Source organism: Cervus elaphus, chromosome 3, assembly GCF_910594005.1.
Source record: "Cervus elaphus chromosome 3, mCerEla1.1, whole genome shotgun sequence".
Lineage (NCBI taxonomy): Eukaryota > Metazoa > Chordata > Mammalia > Artiodactyla > Cervidae > Cervus > Cervus elaphus.
The window spans coordinates 53,412,647-53,435,732 of NC_057817.1; the positions used below are offsets into that span (position 1 = coordinate 53,412,647).

Sequence of the window (23,086 nt, forward strand, 5' to 3'; positions counted from 1 at the left end):
TGGAGGCTTGTCTACCCGAAGGGCGCAACCATTCCACCGTACGCGGGTAGAGACACCCAGACAGGAACACCCCGGTACAGAAGAGAGAAACGTGAGCTTTGGAGTGTCCTTTTAAGTAGTTGGGGAGGGGGTGTGGCCGAGAAGACTGGGAGGCCGCAGCCCGACGAGGGGGGAGTGGCCCGGGGCGTGGCCTTAACGTCTGGAATGTTGTTGGGTCCTCGCACCGCATAGTAAGGAGGGGCCCCGCCCCTTTTCTCGGAGAGGGCCAATCGGAATGCCGGAGCGGTTTCAAGTCTCCCCCGCCAGCCAACCCGCCCGCCACCCCACCCCCCTCGGGGATTCGCTTTTTCCGTAACAAAACTGCAAAGCTCCGGATGTTCCGCAGCCCCGGCGGCTCGCAGGTGGAGGGGCCCGGGGCCTAGGACTGTGCCCCGGAGCGGGAAGCGCCTGCAGGCTGTAGAGAGGCCGGGTCCAGAGCTTGGAGGCGCGCGGGGGTGGGCGCTGCAGCCGCGGGTTGTTTATCTGGAGTACGGAGGGGAGGGGGGAGCCTGGAAACCGCCCCGTGTCCCATTTCCTCCTCTTGTTTTCGCTCCGGATTCTCCATGTTGGACCCAAACTGAGGAGCCCGGAGCTGCCGCCGGGGGATCGGGGCTGGGGGCACCCGGGAGAGCCGCTACCCGGGTCGCCCGCTCTCCATACAGGCCGCCTCCCTTCCCGGCCCAGGGAGGGAACAAGAGCCGGGATGTGAACAGCAGTGGGAGTCGGAGTCTCGGGAGCCCGAGCCTGAGCCGGAGCGGGCCCCCGCCCAGGCCCCCCAGCCCAGCCCAGCCCAGCCTGTGCGCCCGCGCGTCCTCCCGCCCAGCCAGCCCGGGCCCGCGGGATTGTTAGATGGAACACGGCTCCATCATCACCCAGGCGCGGAGGGAAGACGCCCTGGTGCTCACCAAGCAAGGTAGGGGCAGCAACTTCCCAAAACTTTGCGTCGCCCCCGGGCGGGGAGGGGGCTAGCACAGCAGCGAACCCGAGTCTCGGCCCCTGACCTCCCGGGGCTCAGAGTGGGCGATTCTGACCGGATCCCCCTCTCCGTCCGCCCCTGCGTCCTGGTGCGCACTCAGACCCGGCAGAGGGCTGCGCCGGGGCCCGGGCTCCCTGCGCCCTAGGGGGAGGGGCGTCATCCGCGCAGCTGTCACCCCTTTCTGCACCCCCCCTCTCGGGGCAGAGAGACTAAGGGGTGAGCGCTCGAAGCACGAGCCTCCTCGCGTCCATCCTCTCCAGAGTTAGATGGTGGGGTCGTCACTTTCCCGCACCGGAGCGCGCGGCTGCCCCAGGACTACAAGGACTGGGGAGGGAAGGGGAAAGAGGGGGTCCCGGGCGGTCTCGGGCTAGAAAGGAGCCGGGACTGGAGTCCAGCACTTCCCAGCCGCACCCCCCAGCCCCTCACCCCCCTCACCCCCGCCAAAGCTCGGGGTTGCTCAGGCAGCGGGCGGTGACGGCGTCCGGCGGGACTTGGGACCAAGTTCACCGCCCGGAGAGGCGGGGGCGGCCGCGGTGGGGGAGGGGCCGAGCCCTGGATGACCGGACCTGGTCGGCCAGCGGCCGTTTGCTGGGCCAGGGACCTCGGCGCGCGGGGCTCTCGCCGGGCGGCCTCCTGCCGCTTTCGCTGAGCAAACAAGCGCGACCCCAAGGCCCGACCGGAGCCCCTCCCTACCCCGGTGCGCTTCCCCGGGGCCGCCGCCACACACAGAGCCGCGTTTGTTTAGCCCGAGAACGGTGTCCCTGGTTACATAACTCGCCGGATGGCATCAGACCCGGCGTGTTTCTGAATCGCGCTGCGAAAAAGTGCGAGTTCTCGGTGGGCAGCGGCTAGCGGCCCCCGCCTTCCTGCGGGTCGCGGTGAGATACGAGGGGGGTCTCGGGCCCTCTCTGGGTGTGGGTTTGGGGACTGGAGCGTGATTGGGCCGAGGCCCTTCCTAGGGACGGGGAAGGTGGGGGTTCGAGGGTGAGATCTTTGAGTTTGGTCCTGAGAAGGCCCCGAAACTCTTTCCCCCTCCCCCACGTTCCTCTTCGGGCCTTGAGGAATGTGTCTAGAAGAGCGGACAGAATTTCCGCGGGGAATAAGGACTAGCGTCTTTTTTTTTTTTCTTTCTGGAGAACTTCCCAGACTGGGGCCACCTGGTCTGGGTAGGCTGGGGAGCTCACGCTTTTGGGACCAAATTCGGAGCGTCTCTGCTCATCCCTCGATCCCCCAGAACAGGACAAAAAAGGCCCAGTGCTGCAGCTGGACATACTGAGGCCCAGTGCCTTGTGAGGGGCCAGCCCTGGGGCCTCGGTGTAGCCCCAGAGCCCCCTGTTAGGCAACATTAATCAGCAGATCACTTATTTAGGGGGTTCCTGGTCCCAAGAAGCACCCCCAACTTGCCTAGAGGCTAAAAAGCTGGGCTGGTGGTTTCACCATTCCCTGATTCCCTTGGTGAAATGCTGGGGGGCGGGAGGTAGTGCGTGCTTCCTGCATCCGCTGGCCTTACTTAAATATTAAGCCTTGCCTACTCAGATCCCAGAGCCCCTGACTCCCTGCTCTCCTGGCCACATCACTAACCAGGTTGCAGCTTCACCCCTCCTCTGGCTGCTCAGCTGTGCTGAGGGCTGAAGAGGGGAGGCTTTCTGTTTTTATAACTTCACTCCTGACTGTTCCCGCTCTCTTCCCAACCTCATCTGAGGAAAAGACTCCAAGTGCTAGCCAAAAATGAAGAAATGTGTGGATGGAGGATTCCAGAGGGGGCAGTGTTGATGAGAAGGGGAAGAATTGCCCTGGACCCACTCTGGTCCTCCCCTCCTGTACCGGCTCAGGAGGGTGCCCTCCCAGGGAGAGGACCACACCAGGAGTGGGGGAAAGCTGGACTGCTGAAGAGACAGCTTACCAATCAAAGCTGGAAGTTTCATCCACCAGGGCAAGTGGTGGGGAAGAGGATAGCAGAAAGCAAGCAGCTGGCTTCTTGACAGTCTTTAGCTGCTGATGTTGGTTGAATTTTTAGAGTTACAATTTTCTTTTTGTGTGTGTGTGGTTTATCCTTCAAACCTATCCCTGGAGGAGTCTGAATCTTCAAGCCGGCAGCTTGGGGGTCTCTCTTCTCCCCTGTAATTTGACTGCATTCCAGAGAAGACATGCTTTCTTCCTGAACTGCTTGGGCAAACAGCAGCCAGCAAGCCAACTTTCTGATTCTTCATCCTTTACAAACAAATCCTGCATCTTAAAAAAATAAAATAAAAAAGTTGGGGTGGGGAGCAGATGTTTTCTCTTTAAGAGTTTGGCCCTCTCTCCTCTTCAGTGTCCTATCTCTAGGCTTCAGCCTCCCTTTGGAAAAATGGGGAAGGAGTACTGAGACAGTTTATTCATCAGTAAATTTCTAGAAAAATACAAATGGCTCCTAGCTTGGGTGGTTTTTTAGTGAAGTTGTTTGCAGGGTTTGTTTTTTTTCTTCTTTTTTAGCATTCTGCTCTCAGAGCTTTAAGGCTGGCTGGGTGTGTTGATGATTCAAAAGTAATTACAGTAGGGGAAGTAGAACAAAGTTGCTGAAAGCATTGATGATGAAAGGACCCAAATTGGACCATCTCCCTAGACAGATGGGTGAAGTGGCTCGCTGGTACAGCAAGGATAGGGCTGTGTGGTAGGTATATCAAAAGTGAAAAAGCAAAGTTAGTATCACTTTGGTTAGGAAAGCGCCATTTATGGCAGACATTCGAAGATGTCTCCTGGTTGCTGGGAGACTGTGCCTTCGGCTTCGGGGTTAGATGGGGAGAAGCCAAGGAAATAGGTTAGTTTATAACCTCCCGGGGTGAAACGCGAGGGTGGGGCAACCTCTTCCAGAGCTTGAGTGACCCACAGCCCCTCTATGGGAGTTGGGACCCGCTTCCATTTTGTTTTGTGGGACCTGATGCCCCTTCTTTTCAGACAGTTGATGGTGATGCTTTGGATTGTCTTCTCACGTGTCTTAGTAGTAGGTTCTGGTAACTGACCATCCCTAAGAGTTAGGGTGGTGGCAGGTTTTCCTGACTCTTGCTTCCTCCCTACAAGGGAGAAATTCTGCCTTATTCGCTCACGTAAAAGCTCAGACACGTTTCACTATAGTTGTAGCTAGGCCCTTAACTTGAAAAGTTTGGCTTTCTCCCTCAGCTTGCTGGGTGAGCGTCCAGGGTGTGTGTTTATAGCTGGCTCCGCCCGCCCCGCGGGGCTCCTCTCCCCTCCTGGCCCAGCCTCCGCCTTGGCCTCTTTGTGGCCACCGAGCCTCACTCCTGTGTCTCCTTTGGAGTTGTTGCCCCACCTTGGAGTGGGGTGGGGGCCTGGGTGGTGACTGACACTTGTGTTTGTTCCCTGCCAAAGCAGCTCAAGGGAGCCCTGCTAACTCGGCAACCATGTTTGTAAATGCCCGCCATCCTGGGCTGGGAGTTTGCAGTTCTGCTGCTGAGTCTGACTTGGACAGTTTGCGGTGGAGCTAGACTCAGGGATTGCTGTGAAAGCCTCTCCAGAGATGGCAGAGGTGGTCATGTCCCTGACTCCTGTCTCCTCCCTCTCAACTATAGGGGTCTTAAGCTGAATGGAAGAGAGGTCCCTTTTCATCCTCTCGGTGGGACCTTCCAAATCCCATATGATCACAAACTTTCTTAAAATGGTAAATAGAAGTAAGTTGATGCGCCCAATCTTTCTGTGAAGAGTTAGTACATGTGTTCATTACTAAGCAAGAGAAAGACAGTATGTATTTATATGTAAGTATATGTCCCTTCCCCTTCTCAACTTTCTTCCTCCTAGCTTTTGGGTAGGTTGAGCTATTGTCTTATAGTCTCATCTAGTCTCTTGGGATGGAGAGGGGATTGAGGAGGGGAGGGTGGAAGGCAGGGGCAGCAGTTAAAAGTGTTCGGGAGAATTGCTGGGGAGCAGAATTGGTTGCTTCCGGCCTGGGTGCAAATCCCTGCTTTCCCTGTTTACAGTGAGACTTGACAAATCACTTCTCTGTTCTTAGTGACTTTTCTGTAAAATGGAAGTATTGGTCTGTACACACATATAATGCTTGGTACTTAGTAGATGATTGAAAAATGTTAACATCCTTCTTTTTTATACAGCTAGACCACCACTCCAGTGTTCCTCCATTCCCTGAAGGACACAGTAAAGCAGCAAAATACCCATGTGGGTTTTATTGTTAGAGACAGGCGGCTGAGGGCCAGAGGGGCACTAATGTGGAGCGTAAGCCTTGGTGGGGGGGGCGGGTCACAGCCTTGCTGCACAGACGCCCCTGTGCCCCGTAACACTGGGTGGGATTCTATGCAAGTGGAATGTGCCTTGGGCCTTTGCTCTCTTTCTGGAGCCCAGGCATCCGGGGTGGCAGGAGGCCAGGGAGCCACATACCTCCTATGAAGAGTCCCTGAAGTCTAAATCTTCTGAACATTTGCTCAGTCCCTCAGAAATGGGTACAGTGAAGACTTGAGACAACTGTATGCTATGGTCTTACTGTCTGGGTTAGCTTTAAGAGTTAAAGAACCCAGTGAGATTCCATACATATATATATATGTGTATTTTAGGAAATTCTGGTAACAAGGAGAGAAAAAGAAACTGGGGTTTTGAAGAGAAACAGATGTTCCAAAGCCGTGTCTTTGGGGTGAAGCTTGAGAAAGCACAAGCAGCGCTAAAGTGCTTCTCACCGTCTCGGGCTGGCCAGCTCGCTGGTCCTGGGGACGTGGGATTGGGTGTGGCCCTCTTCTGTAGGGGAGGAACAGTTCCCAACTGAGATGCAGATGAGTGTATTACCATGCACATCTTAGGAATGAACTAGTAGAAATCAATGAGGAGAAAATGATTTAGCACCAGGAGCCTGTCTGTACCAGAGGCCAAGCAGAACAGAGTTTCTTTGTCTGGCCAAGTGCCCAGCCCTTCAGGTCTCACTGTGCCTGTTGAGGTCTGTTACAGCAGAAGGGGCACTCCAGCAAGCACACGGCCTCCAGGGCAGGAGTGACAGGCTTGTTCTGTTTTATTTGTCAGCTATTCTAGGGGTCAGCCTCAAACCTGATCTCTCGGCAGACCTGCTGACAGCTCCTTTTCTTTCCCAGGTGATCCTAGTCCCCGTCTCCTTCCCTACCCCCTACCCCAAATCAGACTTTGCTCTTACTCCCTTTTTATTCAATACCTCTTTCTATCTCTTTTGCATCCTGTAGAATTTCTCTTTCCCACCCACATAGATCTCAGGGAACAAATGGGGCCCCAAACCCAATGAGAGCCAAGCAGATTCATGAGAAGGCTCAGAGCGTGTACCACAGATGTTCAGAAGTGTCTCCTGGGTACGCTGAGGGGGCTCGGGCCTCCTTCTCAGGAACAAGGACCTATAGTAAGAGACGGCAGGCTTGGGTCTTTTGACTCTGTGATAGAATAGAGCAAGTACCCCTAGAAAGGAAAGTCAGGCTCTGGGGTGCAAGTCCCCTGAAGCCTGCAGAGACATGAGGCGATGGGATGTAGTGGGGGAAGGGACCTTGGGTTCTCTAACTGAATCGCCCTCCGGTCCTGGAAGGGTTAGTCAAGGACCACTGGCAGCCTTTAGACATTGGCTCTTAGCCAGGGACACACATCAGACTCTCCTGTGACACTTTCTAAAAATACAAGCTCCACCTGGGTCCTACTGAATCAGAGGATGAGCAGGTGGGCCGGGCATACGTGTGTTCCAAGTGCTCCCTGTGAGTCTGACAGGTGTCCCTGGAGAAGAGCCAGGTGAGCGCAGCAGGGGCCCAACTGCCTGTTTAGCCTTGAGCGTGAAGAGTCCCTGGAGGGATCCGGTTTTGCCGTTAGTTAACCACCCTGTGGCTCCTAAAAGGGGGTCCAAAAGTTTTCTGAGTGTAAATGGACAGTCATGGTCCTCGCTCACCAGTAATGATCACAGATGATACTTACAGAGCACTTACCTTTTATATCTAGTGTCTCACTTAAGCCTCACGGTGACCTTGTGAGGTAGGAATGATCGCCTCTGGACAGGTAAGGAAATCCTCCGCCGAGAAACCAAGCACCTTGTCCATGGAAATGCGGCCGGTTCGGGGCAGCTCGGACTGACTGAGTCAGGCCTGACCCTGACCCCGGCCTCTTCTCTTCATTGTGCAGGCCACCTCTCAGGGCACCTGCTCAAGCTTCAGGCGACCTGAAGCCACCTCGTAAGGGACCATGCAGCATGGCCCTTTCCTGATCGGCCTTCAAGCAGACAGCCCGGGGCGGCTGTGCCTTAGGCAGGCCCACAGGCTGCGTGAGCGGCTGAGCTGGGGCAGGCGCCAGGTTTCCTGATGTCCAGCTCAGCGCCGTCAGGGGACATGTCAAGATGGGGGGGTTGGGCCCACGTGCAGCTGGGCTGTGGGGCAGCGGGTGAGTGACCCTGTAGGTGGGACAGACTCCCTGGCAGGCTCCTTCCTGTTCGTTTGCGCGGGCCAGCCAGGATAGGAAGGAAGGAAGGAAGGAAATGGTTGGCCACCCTCAACGAGAGAGAGAGTGTGTGTCTATGATCGGTTTTTGTGGAGTCTTGGAAAATGCCGTTTCCCAAGGTTGGCCCTGCCATGACCTCTGTGTGACCTCTGAAATGAGAAGAAAGCTCTGTGGCCTCTTTCGCCGTGGCCGTTTTGAGTTGGAGCCTGAGATAGGGATATGAAAGTCCCTTGTGCCGAAGGCAAGCAGCTGAGCTTACAAAGTGTACCACTAGGGTCAGGACACACCCAGACCACCTCTGAGAAGCAGGTGATGTTAGTCTACCCGTCTTATAGAGGAGGAAGCTGAGCCCCGAGGCCACACACCTTACGTGTGGCAGAGCCAGGATGGAAGCCTGAGTCCGCGACCCCTCTGTCACCGCCCTGCTCACTGGTCAGAGGAGAGATGGTCGAGGGGCCCTTGCTGTATCCTGGGCCTGCGTTCTGTTTCCATCTCAGGCTCACGCATGTGTTGCCTAGAACGGGCTCCCGAGCTGGAGAGAGAAGAGGCTCTAAGTTCTTCAGGTCTTCACCAGCCAGGAATCGGGCAGAGAGGAGACCGGGGCTGAAACGGCCACTGAGAGGGTGTCCGTGTCCTGCTGGCAGGCTTCCTTTGGCCTCTAGCCGCCCAGAAGGCTTTGCTCAGCACCTCCTCGGGAAGAGTGGGGCTCGAGGCGGGAGGGGTGGCTTCCGGTCTCCCAGACGACATCTCTGGCCTCGCAGGTGCTGCGCACAGAAACCAGGGCAGGGCCAGCCTCTGGGTTCTCCTGGCTGGCGTCTCCTGTCTGCCCCTGCTGCTGCGGTGGGCCATCCGCTCGCTTCCTGACATCCTCCCAGAGCCCCCTGGTGTGGGCTGTGTCTGAGCCTGCTCCTGACGCACCTGTGAGGGGATGCTCTGGTCCAGGGCCTGCTCTTTCTCCTGGGAGCCCCAGCCTGATTCTAAAATATGTTAGAGCTGCCCGGAAGGGTGTTTTGCCAATAACTCTTTTAAAGGCTGACTCTGAAATTGACCCAGTTATCTTGGTCCTGTTTTAGAAGTTGCCAGGAGTGCCTTGCTTCCAGGACTGAGTTGTCCTTGAGGGAAGGTCCCTGACGTTGTGGCCCCATGTTGTGACCCGTGACAAGACTGCCAAAGTGGGCAGGGGAAAAGCAGACGAGGTTGCCGGTGACCGGGTCCCCCACTCCCACCCCACAGACGGCCTGAAGGACCCAGGACTGAAAGAGGTCCTCCTTTCTTAGGAGAGAGGCAGAGTCAGGGAGCCCTGCTGCCCTGGCAAGAGCTAATGCAGGCGTCTGTGTAGGCAGGACAGCCCCGCGGCTGGCCGCAGGGATGGCGCTCCGTGAGCCAGACAGCGTAGCTAGAACTTTTTAAAAGTCCGTGCCGTCAGCCTCACGGCTGCTCTGTGGGACCAGGGGGCCGGCGCTGAGCCGGGCGAGGCCCCGCCTGCCTTGCCACCTGGAGGGAGCAGTGCCAGCAGCTGGGCACCGCGGCGCTGCCCACAGCCTCCCCTTGTTTCTGGTCTTTCCTGTGTGGGGGCCGCCTAGGCACCTCTCGCCTGGTTCCCCGCCGACTCACCTGATGGCCCAAGAGCTCTTCCGTCCGCCTGGCGCCTCGAGGCCTCTCCTCAGCCAAGGCGCGGATGCCCCGTGCTGGGGGCCTGGGAGGACTCCTCTCCACGGGGAGCCCCAGTCAGATGCGTCTTGGCCTCAGGTCCCAGGCAGCTGGCCAGCAGAGGCCGGAAACACTCCAAACACGCTCCTTCCTCCAAACGCTGAGGGGAGGGAGGCCCTCCGAGAGGCCATTTTATACTATAGTGATAGCCGGGCGACAGCCTTTGCCGTGGGGGGATGAGAGATGGTGGCGAGAGAAGCACTTTTGAGGGGTGAACCAAGAAAGCATCCTTCTGCATGAATGGGCTTGTTAAAGCCTGACAGCCCGAGAGCTTGCCTTCTGCTGAATCCCAGGCAGGTCTGTGAGGAGTTCCTTTGCTGGGACACGAAGCTGTGTTGTTGGCAACGGTGATATCTGAGCCTGACCTTCAGAAGGAGGTTAAAAATAGTGTTGTCCTGGCAAAGCCATTCTCCATCTGTGCGTGTGTGTGTGTGTATGCACACATGTTTATGCACTAGCTTCTTAAGAGGCAGAGGTAAATAGCATCCCCACCTGGTGCTTCTTGGGGGCAGACATGGCGGACACAAGGGGAGAGACCATTCTTTGTCTCAAGTGGAATGGCCTCACCTGCTTTCCTGTTACTTGCTGATGCCAGCCAGGGAGTTTGCAACTGGGAAACAGCTTTTGTGGTGAACGGGGGAGAAGGTATGGGGTGGTTTTACTTTGTGAAACCTGCTCAGGGTCAGAGCTCCTCTGGCACCGTCCTTTCTTTCTGTTCTTGAGCTTCAGCCACGTGCTGGGGCGGGAGGCCCACGGGGATGCCACGGTGCGGTCGTTTTCCTTAGTAACTCATTAAAACAAGCATGGGATTTAGGTTTATTCTGCACGGTGCGTTGTTGTGCTTGGTAAGTTTTATTTGTCCTCGCAGTCAGGAGTGGTCGTCTTGTTATCCCAGTTAACGGATAAGGAAACTAAGGCTCAAAGAAGCTGTGTGGCTGAGTGGGTAACTGGCAGGGCCTGGACCCCAGCCCTGGTGATCCTGGGGGGGAGGGGGGCGTTGCCTCCCCCGTCGCCCTTTCTCTTCACATCCTGCCTCAGTAGGAATCCTTGCAGCAGTGAGCTGAAGGGGTGTCCTGGCCTCCCTTTTCTCAGCGACCTGCACACGTTCTTCTTAAGCCAGAGCTCCCCCCATCAGATCAGTGCCTCAGACCAGAGGTTCGGAGCAGGGGGCGCAGGAGCACGTCAGTGATGGAGCTCTGTGGTACCCACCGGAGTCCTGCCCTCCCTCGCCGGGGAAACCGTGTGCTGTGAAATCCCCACCGGCCTGTACGCCCGCTGGTGCCAGGCTTCCTCTCCTGGGGAGAGGGTGCGGTCCCTGGCTGTCAGGAGCGCAGCGCCGAGTGCAGGCTGAAAGGAGTCCTGTGACAGGCTCTTTGACACAAGGCTCAGATCCCACCCTGGGTGTTTCCCCTCACCCTTCAACCCTCTCAGCACAGTGGATCTCTGACCAGAGGTCCTGGCTCCAGCTTCTCCCCCTCCCCCAGTGTCCTCTTGATCTCCCAGAGGTGTCTGCCAGTCAGAGTGGGTGCCAGACCCAGGTGGGGGTGAAGGGAGCCTCAGAATGGAATCCCAGAGCCTTGTACTGTTTTACCCCTGAACCCCGTTCAGGGACTGCCCACAGGGCAGCAAAGAAGAGGGCCAAACCCCAAATTAATCCTCACCAGCCCAGTCTAAAGAGGAGCAGAGCGAACACTCTAAAAGCGATCTTGAGAGTGCCCCACCGCTTCCCACTTGTTGCAGGGATAGATGTTCATGATGCCTGAGCCGTTGGGGACCCGACACCTGCCTCTGGGTTCAGGCAGATCTGGGTTCACATCCCTGCTCCGCTATCCTGCTACCCGTGTAACCTCGCGCAGGTCACCTCACCGCTGTGCTTCAGTTAGCCTTCTATAAAGTGGCGGACTGGTGCCTGTAGATGGGCTTGTAGTGAGGATTAAATGAAATAGTGATGTCAGGTGTCTCATCACAGGCCTGGCACGTCAGTGGTGCTCAGTAAACATGACTGAGGCCCAGAAGGACTGAGTGGCTTGCCTCAGGTGCTCAGCTCCTCTGTCTGCCCACCTCTCCTCATAAGGGAGCTTCTTTCTAACTCTTCTGGGCAGTTGCACAGAAGACTTCCACAGGCCGTGGAGGCCCCAGAGTCACTGACTCAGCCAGAGTTCTGAGCACCAGCTGCTTAGAAGCCGGAGGCCGTTGCAGGCCCCGTCAGGAGGCAGCCATGTTAGGGGGAGGCCAAAGAGGCCCTGACGGATTCTCAGTGGCCGTGTTTGTAAAGGTGAGGAGGACTGAGGGCAGTGGGGCCCGGGGGGGGCGGGGTGGTGAGGGACGTCTGGGGTACTGACCTTGCTGCTGTGGGTCTGGGGTCCCCTCCCGAGGCTCCGAGCGCCTGCCCTCAGGGTCACGGCATTCGTGGTCTCTGAGGCCCAGGGGCTGCCTGGTCACACTGTGTTTGTGAGAAGACCCTCATCCCCTGCAGAGTCCAGGCCAAGCGGAGGCGCCCCCAGCCCCCCCCCCCCCCCCAGCTCCCTCTGAGGCTGCAGCGCTCCGGCCTGCTGGGCCTCCCGCAGTGGGAGCCAGCGAGGCCTCTCCGTGGCCCCAGCCAGCTGCCCCTTTCACCCCCCTGCCTCCCAGGATTACTCAGCCTTCACAGCGTCTGTCACTAAGATGCTGAGTGCGTTCTTGACGGCCTCTCTTCAGGAACGGCTTGGGCCCTGTGGCCTTTTAAGAAAGGCTCGGTGCCTGGTTTAAGCCTCTGGTTGTGGTTCTGCGTGAAGAAAGCATAAGCCAGAGGAAGAGCGATGGTTCAGCTTTGGTCTCAGAGCTCTGTGTCAGCGTCTGCTTGAGTCCCGGGCTTGGTATTGAACGTGGGCCATACAGACAGGGGGAGAAACTGTCCTTTCCCTCTGATTTCTGCATAGATTATTCAGAGTAGGAAAAAGTCCGAGGAACCACCTTGCGGTCTTTACGTCCTGGTCTCTGCTCACAGGTTTGTCTCCTGGACTCAGGGGCCTTCGGCAAGGTCTCCAATGCAACTTCTTCCTTCAGGCCAGGATCCCCAGTCCCTGGAAATCTTGTTTTTTCCACCAGGGCCAGGAGCTCAAGAGTGATATCCAGGTTTTTAGGCTAATCGCTGGGGAAGCCTGAACATGTTCTGAAAGGCTATAAGTGGTCATACCAGTGTCAGGGGATCTGCCTGATCCAGGGAGGGGAGAGGGCTAGGCTGGACCGACCGGTGCCCGACCTCAGCCTCTCTGTTGAGCCAGAGCTGAGTCAGTTGTTCCGGGGCGGTGCTGACTGCCACTTGACTGGGGGTCAGCAGCCATTTCCTCATCCTTGGTCCCAGGAACAGAGTTTGGTTTTCCCTCCTCTCCAGGGGCTCAGGCAGCCCAGAAACTGGGTGGTAAATGTCTCTTCCGTCACTTCTGTAGGAGCGGCCTCTGAACAGGTGCAGCACGCCCTCTGGGGGCTGAGCTGAGGGAGCCTGGCCTCGCTGCGATGGGGTTTGGGCACCACCTTGCCTCCCCTTTCCCTCCCTAAACCCGACAGCACGTGGAAGGTTGTCCTCACCGCCACATTCTGTTTGTCCCCTGCCCCCGCTGGAGGTGGCGGCATTTCCGGTGCTTATTTTCCTGCATTGGAGGTTGCCTTCTGTCTTGAAGTGGAGTGAGGTGGATGGCAGGAGGACAGGACTCGGGAGGGCAGGCCTGTGGCCGAGGCCTACTCTGGCGGCAGCGATGCAGCGCCCCCTCCTGGCCAGAGGACAGCCTGGCTTCCTGCTCCTCAGCACAGTTGCTGAACGGTTCATCTAAAAATAAAAGGAACTTCAAAAAGATTTTCCAAGGCCTGTTTCTGGTTGATCCTGTAATACCTATAGCTTTTTGTATCAGCTTGACCTTTCTGGGGCTGCTTTACCAAGCCTCCGATTAAGATGGCTTTGTATTTCCAAAGCCCAAATTGTCAAGGCAGGGCTTAGCAGTTACAGCCTAGAAGCAGGGACATTAACCCAGAACCCAGTGCTGGATGTACATGTCCCAAGAGAGTGAGCTTCTTGTGGTCTTGGAGGAGAGGGAGTGGTAAGGAAAGTGCCTGGAATGTGGGAAGGACACAGGGGTGTGAACAAAGCAGGTAGGTTCTTCTTGAGACTGAAGCCGTTCTGCTTTCTAGTCTGAGCTCAGTGCTGCCAACCGATCAGACATTGAAGGGAGCTGACCCAGAACGGGACAGAAGCTCTGCTAACTGGGAGGGGTCTAGCTCACTCCCTTCTCTAGAATGGGTAGTCTTCTGGGAACTGGTGGTAGGGAGGATATTTGGTTTTGTGAATTCATCTGGAGGGTTTCCTGGTGTGCTGTCATCAAAGTGGATTCTGTGCCTGGCCCCATCGTTCAGTGCCCCTCCCCCGACTGTGCAAATTCAGAGCAAATTTTACACAGCTCATTTCCCAAACCAGGGGCTGGGGTGCCTGTGTTTCTACTTGACAGAGATGTTGGGATGAACGTGTGCGTTTCACTGGTGACTGTATTTGGTTGTTCACCTGGCCCGCACCATGTGCCCCAGTGGAGCTTCCAGACTAGAGGGAACACAGCGTGGGAAGTGGGCGTCCATGGATGCCCTGAAGCTAACGCCTCTGTCGTTCCCTCCTCTCTAGGCCTGGTGTCCAAGTCCTCTCCTAAGAAGCCGCGTGGCCGTAACATCTTCAAGGCCCTTTTCTGCTGTTTTCGTGCCCAGCATGTTGGCCAGTCCACCTCCTCCACTGAACTCTCCCCCTACAAGGAGGAAGCCAACACCATTGCGAAGGTAGCTGGGTCCAAGGCGGTGCGATGCCAGCAAGGACGGGGCTGCCGTGGGCGAGTGGGGTCCCTGTAACCAGAGCAGGAGGGCGAGCCAGCCTTGCCTTCGCCAGAAGATCTCGGGCCCAGAGGAGCCCCTTCCTCTGTCCTTCCCATCACGGGACATCCTCCCGTTGATTCCCATTTGTGGTGCGCGCCACCTGGATGTCCCTCTGGTTTCTGAGGGCCCCTGTAATCCAGATCCTTCCAAGTTCCCGGAACCGTGCAAGGCACTTTGCATATGTTGTCTCATATGACCCATAGCAGCCTCCAGATAGATAAGGATTTCAGCTCACAGACATGAAAACTGAAACCCAGAGGATATATGTAGCCCCTGAAGAGTTATTGGTTAGTAAATGGTAGTATCAGGGTTTGGACTCAAATCTCTCTGGCTTTAAGTCCTGTGACTGTTTTTATTTTTAACTAAGCAAAGATAACCTCCAAGTTATCTTTCAAGGAACTTTCAGGGAACCAAGGAATTGAAATTCTGTCACAGTTCTTGATAACCCCTTGCAGCACTCTGAGCTGTACCTGTTAGAGGCATTGGGAAATGTGTAGGGTGTCTCTGATTCTCATAATTACCAGAAGATATATCTGGCATCTCAGAGGTGGGGGCAGAAATTCTTCTTTCCCCCTAGGCCATTGGTATTTCTTTCTGAACCACCAAGTTTTAGCTGTCCTCCTTCTCTTTCAAAGCCAGGCTGTAGACATGTGCTTCACTGTCCGAAACAGGGAAATGGTTAAATGAAGTACCAGGTGACTGTATTAGCTGAACTATTAGCTTTTACTAAGAGTTCACAGCAATGTGGAAGTGTTGAGTTGCAACTTTAAGTCAAAAAGCAGAAAGCAGAATTACCTATCATGAGGGGAAAGACTGCTAAAACAGGCTTGAAGGAAATGCAGTAAAATGCCAGCATTGTTTCTCTAAGTGCTAGGATTTTCATTTTTCTTCAGGGTTTCCATTAAGATCACTTGCTTGCTACAACCATAACATTTTTATTATTAGCCAAAGGCAGAAAAACCGTTTCTGATCTCTCTGCAGTCTATCTCCCTTCACATTCTAGGACCACAGTGTGGGCTCACATCAGCTTCCTTGTGTTCTGTAGAGGCTCAGCGCGTGCACACACACACCCGCCGTCTATGCCCCCACGGCGAACATAGGAAAAAGACAGGTTCTCAAGGAAAAGCCTGGGTTTCTGGACCGAGCAAGAGGCGAAGCCTCTGCAGTGAGGGGTTCTGACTCTGCAGCTGCATCAGCTGCGGCGGTTCCCGGTTCCTCTGGGGGGCAGTGGCCGGCGAGCTCAGGGCCCCTGCCTCCTCCACCCTCCACCAGGCCTCGTGGGAAGGGAGACTTCGGCCCCTTTCCTGCCCAGCTCTGAAGGACAGTCACTTTTGTTATGTCAGGGTTTTCCAGGGGGCTGGGATCTTGGGGAGGAGACTCCCCTGCAAGGCCGCATGGGCTTTAGACGCAGGAAGGGCACCGGCGGCGGCACTGACCTCCCCTCTCCCCCACAGTCGGACCTGCTGCAGTGCCTCCAGTACCAGTTTTACCAGGTGAGTGCAGCCCGTGGGGTGTGTGCTCGGACGCCCCGAGGCCCGGTGATCCCGCCAGCCCCATGGGGTGATGTCCTGAGGCCTTGTATCTTGCTAGCTAGATCCCCACCTGGGAATTGTTTGTCCCAGACATTCGCTGAAGGCCCACGATGCGCAAGGCATTAGATCGTGGAGGGGACATCTGGCCTCCACCTCCAGTATCCGGATCACTGCACAGGCCCTGGGGAGGCGGAAGCAGGGAGTCAGTCTCTGCTTTTTCTCCTCTTGGTCTTCTCGTGTCACCTCTCTTGGGTTGAGGTGGGGGGCATCTTCCGTCTCCTCAGTAGGCCCAGCTCTGCCCAGAGTTCTGTTGAGGGAAATTAATCTTCCTTGGTGGCAGATTCAGCACCTTGGCTCTGGTTTTAGATTCCAGGGACCTGCTTGCTCCCAGAGGTGACGGAGGAGGATCAGGGAAGAATCTGTGTGGTCATCGACTTGGATGAAACCCTCGTGCATAGTTCCTTTAAGGTAACGTGACCTCTGGAGCCCTTCCTCACCCGTCTCGGGCTGTCCTGGGAACCTGACTCAGGTGCCGTGAATTGGCCTCAAGTTGATGCTCGAAGAGTGATTAGAGATGGGAGGGCCGGCCTCTGGGATGTGGCCACACTGGCATCACAGATGCCTGGCGGCCACTCCAGAGCACGTTGAGAGGGAGCTACTGCTCCCTCTGGTCACTGCCGACAGGCCGCATCCGCCCCGTGTCCCAGCACAGGCGCCCGGGGCTCTGTACAGGACAGGCCCGGAGGGCTGCAGGCCGGGAGTCAGCCGTGGGCCCTGTCCCCGCCTGCCTTGTCAGGACGTCTGTTAACAGGGCCCAGAGACTCGGCTCAGGGAGAATTTGCAGGTGGTGGTGGTTTGTAGGGAGAACCAGAAGGGAAACTACAGGCTGTACTGGGGCGGGAGCCCCTGGTGGGGCGGCAGGCGCTTGCTTCCTGGAGCCTCCGAGATCTGACCCTCCCCCTCCTCCCAGGGGACGGGCCTTGGCCAGGACTGGGGTGTGGCTGGGCTTCTTGTCCCTTCTCTTGAGCTGACTCATTAACTCCTCTGCCTTTCAGCCAATCAACAACGCTGACTTCATAGTGCCTGTAGAGATCGAAGGGACCACTCACCAGGTAAGTGCTGCCAGGCCCAGGGGCCCGGGGTCCTCTGTGCCTCAGGGCTTGTGTTCTGGCAGCTGATCCTTTCCTGTGACTTCAGTCTCTCCGTTGTTATTGGTACCTTGAACACTCAAGGCTTTCTCATCTTAAAAAATTCAGCCCCCCAGTCACCTCAAGCTGCCATTTTCATTCTCCTTGCAGCCCAACTTTTCAAAAAACAAGCACTGTTCAGTAACAGTGGTAGCCGTCATCTTCTTAGCTGCCCTGCCCCCAGAGTGTGACCGGCGCTGTGTTCTCTGACCTGAAGAGCTGGTGTCTCTGCCTGTTAGAGGCAAGGAAGCCAGTACTGGCTGTGCTTTCTTCCCTTCCCTGCCCACCCGTTCCACCTAGCTGGTGAATTTTCTTCCTTCCCAGCTCAGGCATCTCCTCCTCTGTATCTCTTTATGCAGCTCCCTCCCCTTGGGTCCCTACACTGGATGCTGACACAATAAATGCTCAGTACACATCTATCAGAAAACACTTGGTTCTAAGTAAGAGCAGACTCTGGGCCTGTATAACCTGCTCAGTCCAGGGTTAAGGATCTGTGGTGTTGATCGTCAAACAGAAGAGTTACTTGTAGGGAAATGGGGCTTGAGGCTCCCATGGGTGGTCATCACTCTCCTATGTCCATTAAAAGCTCTCTTCCCCCCGCTGCCCTCCTCCCAGCTGAGGTGCTCCGCCAGGCCTAGTGCCGGACTCTGAATGGCAGCCCTTCATAGTCTGCTTGAGGGCTTCCCCAATGGCGCGGATGGTCAAGAATGCAGGAGACCCGGGTTCAACCCTTTGGGTTGGGAAGATCCCCTGGAGAAGGGAACAGCAGCCCACTCCAGTATTCTTGCCTGGAGAATCCCCACTAGAGAATCCTCTAATCCCCCAGGGATAGGGGAGCCTGGTGGGCTGCAAGTCCAGGGGGTTGCAAAGAGCCGGCACAACTGAGCAACACACTTGGGTGTATAGAGATGCACAAAACTCACAGAGGAGGCAGGGCGCGTCTTGAGATGGACAGACAGACACGGTGAGCTCCTGGCCAGCAAGGAGAGGTGTGAAGGATGGGAAAGGGCGAGCTTTACATGATTGGGGGTGGCGGTGGTAGTGGGGCGTCTACATGCAGAAGTTGGGTTTCCAGCAAAGAGTGGTGAGAGGATGCCAAGCTTGATGAATAACCAGCAAGAAGAGAGGACCTGTTAAAGGTTAAAGAAATGACAAATGAGAGGAGGCCCAGCTGTGGCTACCTGGAGCAGAGGGTTCCTGCTGCAGAGCTGGGAGGGGTCTGGTGAGTGATGGCCAGTGCAGGACACCTCCAGGAGGAAGGGTCATAGAGGCACACGCTCCTGAGCTGGGAGGGACGTGGGTCAAAAGAACTTTGAAGGGATGGTTCTAGGAGCACCTACGTAGGCTGGATGACAGGAGAGCACCTGGATGGGGGCAGGGAATAGAGACCACAAGGGACAAGCACCCAGGGAAGCGTCCTGGCCATGCTGTGCGGGGTGATGAGAGGTGACACGGGGGGCGGGGTGGCTGGCAGGAGAGGCACAAAGTGGGTGGGATCACGAGGGCACGGTGCTACAGGGTGTTGGATCTGTGGTCACGAGAGGGGAACAGGCCACTTTTCCCCTGGTGCATTTCAGAGAAGCTCTGCAAGGGAGGGCTTGAGGTTAGGAAAGATCTGCGACCTTGCCTGATGGGGACCTGGACTGAGTGTCCTGCCAGAACCAAGGATAGGAAACTCCTGCCGAGGCTGTGGCTGGATTCAAGTAATCCAGGATAGGCTGTTTCCATCCGTGAGGCCTATTCTTGATTACTTGTTTCTGGAGGCAGCTGATGGTTCACCGCCGGAAAGAGATGGCTCCTGGGACCTGAGGTGTTTTTGTTTCTTTCTGAGCTGGGTCAAGGTTGGGACCACCAAGCCAGCAGGAGCTTGGTGAGGAGGTGATGCCAACGCCCCGGTCTGTGGGGCAGCAGGCTGCCGGCCAGGTGGTCCAGAGGCGGGCTGTGGGAGTGTGGACTGCGTCAGTTCTGCGCCTGCTTGTGCGAGTGTGATGGGGCCTGACGCGGTGCAGCTCCCCCCGCACAGGGTCTCCAGCAGTCCGCTCTGCTGCTCCTCAGGTGTACGTGCTCAAGAGGCCGTATGTGGACGAGTTCCTGAGGCGGATGGGGGAGCTCTTCGAATGTGTCCTCTTCACCGCCAGCCTGGCCAAGGTACTGGGGGCGGCGGCGGGGAGCAAGGGACCAGGAGCAGGTGTGGCAGCTCCTTGCAGCTCCGCAGGAGGCCCCGGGGAAACCAGGACCGCGTCCAAACAGAAAGCTGCCTCTCTCCTCCCAGTATGCCGACCCCGTGACGGATCTGCTGGACCGGTGTGGGGTGTTCCGGGCCCGCCTGTTCCGTGAGTCCTGTGTGTTCCACCAGGGCTGCTACGTCAAGGACCTCAGCCGCCTGGGAAGGGACCTGCGGAAAACCCTCATTCTGGACAACTCGCCTGCTTCCTACATTTTCCACCCGGAGAATGCAGTGAGTGGTCCACACACCCATGCGGCAGGGCTCGGCAGAGCCCCTGTCCTGGGAGGAGAGGGGCGGAGAGGCGGGGGGAGCTGTGGGCTTTACTGGAGCGGCGCAGCAGCCCGGGTGAACGGGCCAGGCTCCAGGGGCTCCGGGGCAGGAGACTCAGGCCGCCCTCTCCCTCCCCAGGTGCCCGTGCAGTCCTGGTTTGACGACATGGCGGACACTGAGTTGCTTAACCTGATCCCGATCTTTGAGGAGCTGAGCGGAGCTGAGGACGTCTACACCAGCCTGGGGCAGCTGCGGGCCCCTTAGCCTTCCCCGCTGCCAGCCGCGGCCGTCCCAGCAGGGGCTTTCCTCACTGTGCCTTCATGATCAGTCTGACAGAGTGGAAGCGGGAGCGTCTAGCCAGACGAGGCCTGGACATAGACGTGATTGGAAAGAGCTCTAGGACAGGTTAGATGCCGAGTGGGCATATAGCAGACCAGCGATACCCAGAGCTCCTGGCTGTCTGAGTTGGGTTCCTGAGATGTGAGTGAGCGTCTGTGTGTGCACACACACGTGCGTGTGTATGTATGTGTGTGTGTGTGTCTGTCTGTCTTGTCTTGAACTGTGGCCCCAGGATATGTGCGTTTCCGGTTAGGAGAGAAACTGAAGGATCGAGAGTCTCCTCGAGTCTGTCTCCTGCAGACTCTGCAGGCTTGAAGACTGCTGAAGGCTCCGTTGCCAAACCTGTGGCCTTTCCTCAGTGTTGTAAGGTTTATGCCAAGGAGAGAATGGGGTCAGGGGCTGCCTTCGGGTGCCCCAGGCGTGCATCTTTCTAAAGCCTTTCTCTTGCCAGCTGCTGCAGAGAAGCGACATTTCTGGGAAGATGAAAGCTTGTTTCCAGAGCTGGCCCCAGTGGCCATTGGGTCCTGTGGCCCGACAGCTGCCCTTGCCTCCAGCGGAGTGCCTGACTCGGGTCCTGTCTGCGTCTCCCAAGGCCTGGGCACCAGGCCTGCCTTCCTCGCCACCTAGCCATAGTCTTAAACCTGTGGGGAAGGAGGTCTTCTCCCTGCCCTGGAAGAGGACAGATAACTGATTTCCGTTCTTTTGACTCTGTTTTAAAATTCTCTTTCTAAATACAGTGTTGGGCTGTTTTGTTTCTGACAGAGCTGCAGTCCTGGGCCTGGGGTGAGAGTGGGAGGCCCCGGGGGTGCGGGGATGAGCATGAGTGTGTGTCCACTCGGCCTGTAGGTCAGCGGCGCCCAGGCCTGTGCCTCCATCTGCCTTCAGGGAATCTGCTGGTGCTGCCACAGGACTGTTCCCGGGTCCCACCCTCCTGTTTCTGGGCAGGGCTCTCTCCTCTGTCTTCCCCCAGGGCCTGGCCTGTGCCGAGTGTCTTCATCCTTCCTGGCTAGCTGGCGCTGGTTCTCTGCAGAGCCCCAGGCGTGCTTGCGTTTCCTGGGCGGAGGGGCTGGGTGTTGTCTGCGCTTAGTTTGCCGAGGAAACACACGTGCGCCCTGCCAACAGCGACAGGTGTGCCGAGTGCGCCACTCGCCTGTGCTTTGCAAGTCTCTCTGCTTTCAAAGTTTCTTAATGGTGAAATGCTTTAAAAAAGCCACAGAGAGGAAGTTTCCCCAGGATGGAAACAAAAGGGGAAGAGCTGCTGTAACTGGGAGCAGAGGGGCCCCAGAGGGAGCCCCGCCTCAGGTCACTGCCTTAACCGCGGCCGCCCCCCTCCTTCCGGTGGGGTTCCTGCCACCCCCACCCCCTTTTCCCTGGAGGCAGGTGTCGCCAAGCGTTTGTAAGTTGCTTCAGGTGCGAGAACTCCGCCCACTCAGGACTCACCCCCGTTATCCCTTCTGGTTTCCGCACGCTGGGCCAGTCTGAGGAGCTCGTCGGGACCGGGCAGCAGAACAGCAGCTCGGGGTTCTGGCTGCCCGGAGTCCTCTGGCATCGTGACCGCCGCAAGGCTGTCAGGCCTTCTCTTCGGCTTTGGTGTCACGTGGGTGGAGTAGGGCCCCCCAGGCCTGTGTGGTCAGTTCCCCAGCAGCATTTCCTGGTGCCTGTGGGATCCTGCTCCATGCTGGTGGGGAAAGAGGGCTCCAGGGCTGGCCAGGAAGGACGTCTCCTGAAGGGAGGTAGGAGCTTCTGATTCTAAGGCCCTGGCCTAAGCCTCTCTTCTGGTATCACAGGGGGGCCTCTCTCCTAAGCCCCACTCAAAGGGTCAGCCCTCGGGCCAAATCTGCCATGGCATCCAGCCAAGCTTTTCTGACTAAACAAGCAATAAGAGGCTGTAGGCTGACCCCCCAAGGGACCCTTTCTGCCCTCCTTTGGGTCACCTGGTCTCTGGGAAGAGCCAGTGCCACCCACTTTCCTGTCAGGCTTGTCTGAGTGCTCCGAGGGGTCATGACCAGGGCCCAGGATGACCTGGGAGGGCCTGCTACTTCTGCATGAAGCCCAGCTCCACAGGCCTGTCTCACCAGACCCCCTGCCCCGCCCCAGCGGTTCCTAACCAGAAATGCTGCACCCCCTCGCCCCCTCCTCCCTTCCCTGGAGAGGTAGCGCAGCCAAATATAAGTCTAAGCAGGGTCCATCTGTGTGGACCAGAGCCAGCCTGAAGTCGTTAGGGCTTTCTGGTCTCCAGTTTCAGTGTGTTAGGGGCAAGAGATGATTGCAAAACTTGCTCCTTAGAGGAATCAGGCCAGACTCAACTTGGGAGGAGGGCAAGATTGCAAGGAGGAGCCAGTTCACCCCAGGATCTGTTTCAGGGTTTCCTACCAGCACTTCGTGTGTGAGGCTGGCCTTTGGGAAGCAATAGGCTACCAGGCCTGGCCAGCCCCGGTTCAAGCCATGCAGGAACCTGCCCGCCTGCCAAGTTCAGTTTTTAAGGTGCCTCTTCAGGGACACGGCGTGTCTCTCTGATTGGGCTTCTAAATCAAAAGCCTGATGTTCTGTCCCTCTCATAGGGGGAGCTTTGGACACAGGACCAGTTTGGAGAGGGTCAGATGAGAGTCTCCACTCTGCACATTGTAGAGGGGACCCTTTGCGGGCCCGTGGTCCCTCACTAGAGAGGCGGAGGTGATTTGCCTTCAGTTAACCTGGGACCTTCTGTTTAATTCCCTCCCGCCTCCCAAAGATTTGGACCATTTTATAAGTGTATGAATTCACCTCTGTTCACAGTGGCCCCGAAGCTTGTCTGTGCTAACAGCATGGGAAGTCTAGAGGCGGTCATTCCCTGGGAAGTGGGTCCCGTTCTGTTTTGTTTGCAAGCCTGGCCTGTTCCTGGGGGGCCTTGTTCGGTAAGGCAGCTCCCCACCCCTCCAGGGTTGTCTGCGCCCCATGTCCCAGCGGTCCAGTGTCTACAGCAGGCGGGCCTGTTTGGTTTCCCCTTTAGGTCTTCATTTAGTTACTTGTTACTGTTATCCCTCAGTTGCCTTTTTTGTAAAATGAGGTTTTAGTTTTGTCTTAAAAAAAAAAAAAAAAAAACCAGTAAATACTTGCATTCAAGCCGGGGAGGCAGAGGTCTGGCCCCCTGCCACATTGTCTCAAAGCTGTGGGCATGCCCCGGGAGCAGACTCTGGTCTTTGGGGCCCTGAGCTTCTTTGCTTGTAGTTGTCTCAGATCTGACCTGTGCTCTGCCGCTCAGCCCCCTTCAGGACGCCGTCTGGAGGGCCAGGGAGGTCTGCCTCCCACTGTGACCGGGCTCTGGGGTTCTGACCACCTTGCTTACAAGTCCATAATTTGATAAATTTGTTGTATTCAAAAACTTGAAATGTAGGATGCCATTAAGTGTCTGTTTATATTTTTGAAATATTTGTATTACTTACAATTAATGAATAAAAGTGGGTTTAAAAAACCCATCCATGAATGGGAACTGTCTCCTGCCCCTGCTGTT

The 23,086-nt window shown here is 56.7% G+C and overlaps 1 protein-coding gene across 1 annotated transcript; it reads left to right on the forward strand.

Moving 5' to 3' along the window:
- Positions 1-362: 362 nt before the first annotated feature.
- CTDSP2 (CTD small phosphatase 2) lies at positions 363-23,065 on the forward strand. The gene is made up of 8 exons (XM_043888687.1): positions 363-952; positions 13,800-13,948; positions 15,496-15,534; positions 15,940-16,041; positions 16,629-16,685; positions 18,816-18,908; positions 19,033-19,218; positions 19,396-23,065. The coding sequence occupies exons 1-8, from the start codon at positions 889-891 to the stop codon at positions 19,519-19,521; spliced, it is 816 nt and encodes a 271-aa protein (XP_043744622.1). The 5' UTR covers positions 363-888; the 3' UTR covers positions 19,522-23,065.
- The last annotated feature ends 21 nt before the right edge of the window (positions 23,066-23,086 follow it).

Bases quoted from the DNA above. Each gene is read 5' to 3' on its own strand.
- CTDSP2 (XM_043888687.1), top strand. From the start codon at position 889: ATGGAACACGGCTCCATCATCACCCAGGCGCGGAGGGAAGACGCCCTG. The intron at 13,949-15,495 runs GTAGCTGGGTCC...TCTCCCCCACAG, and splicing joins AAGCCAACACCATTGCGAAG to TCGGACCTGCTGCAGTGCCT. The intron at 19,219-19,395 runs GTGAGTGGTCCA...CTCCCTCCCCAG, and splicing joins TTTTCCACCCGGAGAATGCA to GTGCCCGTGCAGTCCTGGTT.